At 39.5% G+C, this 7,500-nt stretch overlaps 2 protein-coding genes across 2 annotated transcripts in view; one reads left to right on the top strand and one right to left on the bottom strand.

Moving 5' to 3' along the window:
- Positions 1 to 7,500, bottom strand: part of LOC115218432 — a 78,118-nt gene that overhangs the window by 20,054 nt on the left and 50,564 nt on the right. The gene's annotated exons all lie outside the window — the stretch shown is intronic.
- LOC115218434 overlaps positions 2,884 to 7,500 on the top strand; it is an 18,613-nt gene continuing 13,996 nt past the window's right edge. The window contains exon 1 of the mRNA XM_036508094.1: positions 2,884 to 3,188. Within this exon, the coding sequence (XP_036363987.1) occupies positions 3,152 to 3,188 (37 nt within the window). The 5' untranslated portion in view covers positions 2,884 to 3,151. The remainder of the gene's footprint in view (positions 3,189 to 7,500) is intronic.

Raw genomic sequence — 7,500 nt, 5'->3', positions numbered from 1 at the left:
AAAACTTCTTTGGAAGATTAGGATGCATGTGTTTAAATGTAGTGTATATTTTGAAAGTGTGGGTGATTGTGTGTCAAAACAGGAAATGCGGTAGGAGTTATCCAGCTCCTGTGAGTAAGGGGAGACAATTCTGTGGATTGAACAAAGAAGGACAGACATAGGGATTAAGTCTATTACATCGACCATAGTGCGTAACTGGTACTTAATTTATCGACCCCAGTGCGTAACGGCAGATGAAATGCCGTCCGGCGTGCTAACGTTTCTTATTGCCCACAGGGGGCTATATATAGAGGGAACAGAGAAGGACAGACAAAGGGATTAAGTCTATTACATCAACCCCAGTGCGTAACTGGTACTTACTTTATCGACCCCAAATGGATGACAGGCAAAGTCAACCTCGGCGGAATTTGAACTCACAACGTAACGACAGACGAAATACCGCTAAGCATTTCGCCCGGCGTGCTATCGTTTCTGCCAGCTTGCCGCCTTTAAAGATATTCATTATATTAGACATAGGGGGAAATATTTCATCGTGTGCAATTAGTGTGATAAACAGATAACATACATTCAATGGATGTCATACATAGACTGCATTCTTTCGCTATCTAAGTCTTCTACTACTACAGGAATATTCAATAAATGGATTTTATGAAAATATGGAAATACCATATACCATTCACTTCATAGTAAAAAGATCTCTCATGATAACGAATAAAACAAAACTAGTATACAACCCTGCAGCGGTTCTCCCCGTTAGAGAAAATATTCACCCTCTCTGTCATTTCATAGTAATCTCTTTCCCCCCTCTCCCTCTCCCTCCCTCCCTCTCATCATCATCATGACGATGATAATGGTGATGATGGTGATAACGTTGAAGATGACGACGATGATAGTGATGTTGTTGAGCAAAATGTACGACGAAGAGCGCTCCAGCCGTAGCCACTCTGTTTGCTTCTTCGAAGTGATCTACTTAGGACTACATTATCCAACGTGCTCTCCCCTTCTGAAAAATCATAGAGTTTAATTTAATGCAGATTTAGCTGCTATTTTGTCAAAAGTCGAACAACCACATACAGATTCATGCTTCTTGATTCAAGCAGTAAAGTATGGAAAAGTGTACAGTCGTGCGATGTAGTGGATGCGCAATGGCCCAGTGGTTAGGGCAGCGAACTCGCGGTCATAGAAATCACGGTTTCGATTCCTAGACCGGGCGCTGTGAGTGTTTATTGAGCGAAAACACCTACGGCCCCACGAGGCACCGGCAGGGGATGGTGGCGAACCCGGCTGTACTCTTTCAACATAACTTTCTCTCACTCTTACTTCCTGTTTCTGTTGAGCCTGTAATTCAAAGGGCCAGCCTTGTCACACTGTGTCACGCTAAATATCACCGAGAACTACGTTAAGGGTACACGTGTATCTGGAGTGGTCAACCACTTGCACGTTAATTTCACGAGCACGCTTATTTCACTCACCTACCCCCTCCCCATACTCTATCCCCTGCACCTCTCCCTCCCTTCTCCCCACCACTACCCCCCCTCTGGACTGCAACCCGCCATTCTACCCACCTTCCATTTTGCTTCACCGAAATCAACGCCGTTTTTTCACTTAACACCCTTTGCCTTTCTTTCTTTCTATCTGCTGTTGACGAAGGAATATTGTCTTCTCTGAACCTTTCCCACGGTGTAACTATTGGGTTGTCCGGAAAGTTCGTGCCGATTTATAGTAGCTTACCTTTCGACTTTTTTTAGAACATGGTTGAGTCCATAAAATAGGATTTGACTACACCTCCATTTAGAGCACAGTTTAAGCTATCTTTTCGTGGAAGAAGGTTTATGTTCCTATAATCTGTGTTAATTCTGTAACCCTTTAAAATGGAAAATAAGAAAGTTCCATTTCGTCACTTGATGTATTGGGAACCAGACAAAAAAAATTGCTGCAGTTCGGTTGGAATGTGTTACTCCAGCCTCCATATTCACCAGATATTGCTCCTTCGGATTTCCACTTATTCAGGTCTCTGCATAATAGTCTTAATGGTAAAAATTTCAATTCCTTGGATGACGTAATATGACACCTTGATGAATTCTTTGCCATGAAACCACCCCAATTCTGGGAAGAGGGTATTTTCAAGTTAAAGAAAAGATGGAGACCCATTGTGAAACAAAACGGTTTATATTTGGTTGATTAAAAATTCAATGGCAAGTATTTATTGACATTTTTCTTTCTTTTAAAAATCGGCACGAACTTTCCGGACAACCAAATATATTTGAAGATCTACACTTGTACACTATTTTCTTGCTTTTTGTTTATCCTTCTTTTTTCCTTGGGGCAAGATGGCGAGATTGCTGGGGTGGGGTTCCTTGTAACATGAGTCGGGTATTTAGTTCCTGGCCCAGGCCACTTGGCAGTAGGTAAATGTCAAGTTCCTTTATTCCGTCCTAAGCATTAAATTAACCAGTTAGCGTTTGTTGTTTCCGTGCTAATTTATAGAATACGCAGACCCCACATATATGTGTGTGTGTGTGTGTGTGTATACTTACATACACACAAACACATACACATACTTATGCACATACAAACCCGCACGAGCACACACACACACGCACACACCAACTCACCGGCATACATAAATACACGTATAAATTAATACATGCACATGGGAATTTGCGAGCCTGTATCTGTCTGTGTGTGCGTGTGTGTGTGTGTGTCTGCGTGCGTTTGTGTGCGCGCGCGCATGCGTATTGATGAGAGTGTATTCATGTCTGTGGGAAGGTGAGTGCGTGCGCGCGCATATGTGTGTGTGTGCCCGCATATATATATATATATATATATATATATATATATATATATATAATATATATATATATATAATATATATATATATATATAAAACTGCCTTGCTTGTATTCGGTGGAAGAGCCTCGTCTGCATCGGTCAGTGCTGAAAACATTTTAGAAAGGAAGAAAAAAAAATTGTTGCCGTCTGCTAACCTAACAATTCGCTTCAGTTACATCGGCTGACAACTACACTTGAAGGAGCAACAATTTTGCGTCCAGTCAAAAGAAAAAACAAAACTATCCTATAGTCTTAAAAATAATCAGCGTTCGGCGTTAATTTTCCTACATACAGTAAGAAAACTAAAAATCTTACCACCATGAACGGATTATATTATGGAATATGCCTTTTATTCGGTAAGTTGTATTAACATCTAAAACTTTTGGGAGAGAATGAGAGAGAGAGAGAGAGAGAGAGATATGGAGAGAGAGAGAGAGAAAGAGAGAGCGAGAGAGAGAGAGAGAAGAGAGAGCGAGAGAGAGAGAGAGAAAGAGAGAGAGTATGACGATAATGTTTTACATTTCTTTGTTTATAATTTTAAGTGCAAAGCCCGCAAATTTGAATAAAAGGGACTTAGTCGAATCGGTTTTCTCTACTGATACTTTACCCGTAGCCTGTCCTGTAAAATACAGATCTTTCCCCGGCCGTTCATGCATCATATATGACACACATTCCCAATTTTTATATATTTATTTTTCATCAACTTGACACCTAATTTATGATAGAAGTACTTTTCCATTATTCAGGACGTATGAAACAAGGGCTAACTTAAAATTTGAAAACTAGCATGGGCCTTTGGGGCAAACTTACAAAAATTCTTTCGACTGGCAAAGGCATAAATATTGGAACGAAATTCGTTTAGTGAGTGCAAACCCAGGTCCAGGCCAGGATGTTCAAAGCGTTTTCATTCTCTCACATATTTTAGGGAGTGCGTTTGCACTCACTGCATCCCTTGTTCCCTCTCCTATGGAGAAAGGGTTAATCTTATTTACTGATAATTTGAGGGATGAAAGGCGGAGATAACCCCTCAAGTATTTGAACTCAGAGAGTAAAAAGGCCGAATGACGCAAGAGAGTCTTATTTTTTTCCGATCCCGTGTAGCAAATGGTTATACCAGTTCGCTTGCTTTCCAAATTACTTGATCTGTTTTAGATTTTTATAACTTAGCAGGGCGATGTGTAGAACTTGACAGTCCTTCTAGACATATTAACTCTTTGTAGACATTTTGACTTGTTAGAATCTTTTATTTTTCATCATCTATTTGTGTCACTCATTGGACTGCGACCACGCTGGAGCACGGCCTTGTAGGATTTAGTCGAACATATCGCATCCAATCCTTTCTTTAAGCTGATACATATTCTGGAGGGCTTTTTTGCTGAACCGCTACATTACGGGGACCTAAACCAAACACTGTCGGTTGTCGAGTGGTGGTGGGGAACACACACACACACACACACACACACACACACACACAAACATATGACCGGTTTCGATACACTGTTTGTCTACAAAATTCACTCATAAATTATCGGCCGGCCCGGGGCTATAGTAGAAGTTGACGCGCTGTGTGACTGATCCCGAAACCATGTAGTTGTGAAGCGGCCTTCTTAATCACTCAGCTTTGCCTGTGCCTCGATATTTCTCGGTTGACAGTTTTGCATGGAATTTGTTTTTAGCTACAAACTGCTGAAAACACTTATTCACAACGTTTCTTTCTGGTCTGAGTTGTTTGGCTGTTGTTATTACTTCAAAATTCTAGTGTTCTTTACACACCTCACGTATCCCTCAATTTTTCTTCCGTACGACGAGGCTTACATGTACCCTGGTTGGAGAACTCCTAGACGAGTAGGAAGACGCCACGGCGAGCATGGAAGCCGCGGGCGCGAGCTCGGGTGAAGTCGCCTGTGAGTGATAATCTCGGTGGTAGTAGCAAATATTCTAACTGTATACCTTGGAGATCATTTGCAGACAATGTGTACGGAGGAACGGACCAACTCGAGAGCTTTAAATCGTTACGGACCCGAATTTTCCAAAGAAGAATTTAGTAGAATATCAATTTTCTAATATTAGTTAGAAAGCAGTAGAATATCAGCCATCTTAGAAAACTTTGCACTATTTCTTCTGTCCCTCCGTTCTATGCGTTCAAATTCTGTCGATGCCGTCCCAGCCATTAATCAAATCGGCGTTGCTAAATAAAATAGCTGTCATATTTCGATCGCTTTTTTCTTTCCTTTTTCTTTCTTTCTTTCTTTCTTTCTTTCTTAATTGGCTCCTTGAAGGGTCCGGAAAAACAGTATTCATGTCACAGACTTACTTATCTTATTCCTACTCAGGGGACACAACGAATAAGAAAGAATGATTATTATTGCCTATTGATAAGTTCGTAGATGTCTTCGATTAGATAAATTTTCGAAAAGAGTGAAAATCTTCGAGTATTGGGCTTTTTTCCATCATCGGTCCGAATTCCTCAATAGACTAATAACTGGCTCTGCACACCATTACCAAATTGCCCTTGATTAAGATTTTATTTTGTTGGGATCAATGACCAGTTATTGATGTTGTTGTTGCTGTTTTTGATGTTGTTGTTGAAGCTGTTTCTTGCCAAAAGGTCATCCTTGAGAAGACTTATTTTTAAATGTCCTCTGGCTATGATCATTTAGTCACCATATTTTTCAAACATTGTAAATTTTAACTTTTAGCATACTAATCTCTGTTAAATTTAAGGAGACGCATTGTGTAACAAAATGGTTCATATCTGGTTGATTAAAAATGACAAGTATTTATTGAAATTTTTCTTTCCTCTAAAAATCTGCACGAACTTTCCGGACAACCCAATACATATTTACTCGACAATGAACAGAACAAACGTGGCGTGCAAAGAAGTTTATTCTATTCTATTTTATTTCGTTTTGTTTATTTACTTATTTATTTATTCATTTTGTAATATAACCGAACAATCACTTTATTCTTACTGAACCAGTCATTTCGAAAAGTTTTAATTATTTCTTTACTTTTTTGTTGTTGAAACTATTCTATTGCCATTTCCAACCGCATTCGATAATTTTCACGAGACATGTTTAAAACTTTGCTAAAAGAGATCAGTGAAAATACTTTTTTTAAACATGGCTTAAATTAATTCAGTGAAATGAGCTGAACAGTGCAATTAGCAGACATAAGCAGTGAGGACATCAGAACTATAAAACTTTTTGCCACCATATTTTTGAAAAGATATGCTGCTTTATCCCAATTAGTTTTGGCAAGAGCCCAGCAATTTTAAGGGAGTGGGACAAGTCAATTAAATCGAGCTTAATATTCGACTGGAACTGTTACTCAATTTATCGACCCCAAACTACTGGCCTCGCGCCGAAATTTGAAACCATTAAAATTTGGAGTTTAAGGCAGTGCACTGGAGAAATCAGTAACGAATTGAACAAAATACCAAGCGGCATTTCTTTACGTTTTGAGTTCAAATTCCACCGAGGGTGATTTTTACCTTTCATCCTTTCCTGGTTTACTGTCCATTGACGTCGATATAATCGACTTATCCCATCCACTGAAACTGCTGGTTTTGTGCCAAAATCTAAAACTGTTATTAATCTAGTGTGCTGAGTATAACAATTAACATGGAATTTCAGTGGAAGGGGTTAATTTTGATTTCTTTTAATCAAGTCTATATCGTAGAAAAAGGAGTGGTGGCCTGGAGTGGGTTGGTATCAAAAAGGTTAACAAATTAAAGGGCTCAATATTGAAAACATTATAGTCGAAATATTCAGCAATGAAGGAATGAATGCTTAAAAAAGTATTAAAAAGGGTAAGTATTCAATACAGACAGCAGTGGATCCTCACCGTTTGACGACGAGGATTTGGTTGTTCTATCAACAGAATTGTTTGCCTCTTAATTAGAGAGTGAATTACTGCGTATTCCTCAGACACGAGCAACTTCCCGTAATTCTCCGCCAGAACCAGCTTCACACATCGAGCGTGACCAGGCCGTACATTTTGAATTACAGGAAACTTTTGAATTCATGCGTTTGTACATTTTCCGTCTACCCAACTTTACTCATTCGTTATGAACTGGAAGGAGGCTGCCCAAAACGACATTTGCCCAGGATCTCAGGCAGAAGGATCAAACGCGTGGCCTCATTCAAACGCGGTCTTCATAAACAATCGGCCGTGCTTCGTCTACTTATACATATACATGTTTGCCTGAGTATACTTGGAAGTGTACTGTGTTTTTCAACACAGTAAGTCTTTAAAGGAGGGCTTTTCCTGGACGAAATACACAAGCCCCGCCCCCACACACATACACGTGATGTTTGGTTGCGCAATCAGCATGACGTTTCCTTAACGAGTTTCATGATTGGCTAGTTGCAATTTGACGTGAACAGCATATGCGACGGTACGTGTCGGTCGATGTTTCGTCCCACTTAAACTGTAATTATATAACTTTTAAACATGATATTAGTTATAAAGACATTTCTGTTGCATTTTCTAAATAATACACCATAACCAAACGTTCTCACTTGTTAAATAAACACTAATAAACTAAAAGCCGGAAGAATAAGGATGAGAAAGAGTTGGTAGAGAAATAATAAAAGAAAATGGAATAAGATATACAAGGAAAAAAAGAGTGACTAAAGAGGCGACACTTTATTCCACGTTGCACCA

Source organism: Octopus sinensis, linkage group LG13 (assembly GCF_006345805.1).
Source record: "Octopus sinensis linkage group LG13, ASM634580v1, whole genome shotgun sequence".
Classification (NCBI taxonomy): domain Eukaryota; kingdom Metazoa; phylum Mollusca; class Cephalopoda; order Octopoda; family Octopodidae; genus Octopus; species Octopus sinensis.
This window is presented reverse-complemented; position numbering and strand designations above follow the sequence as displayed.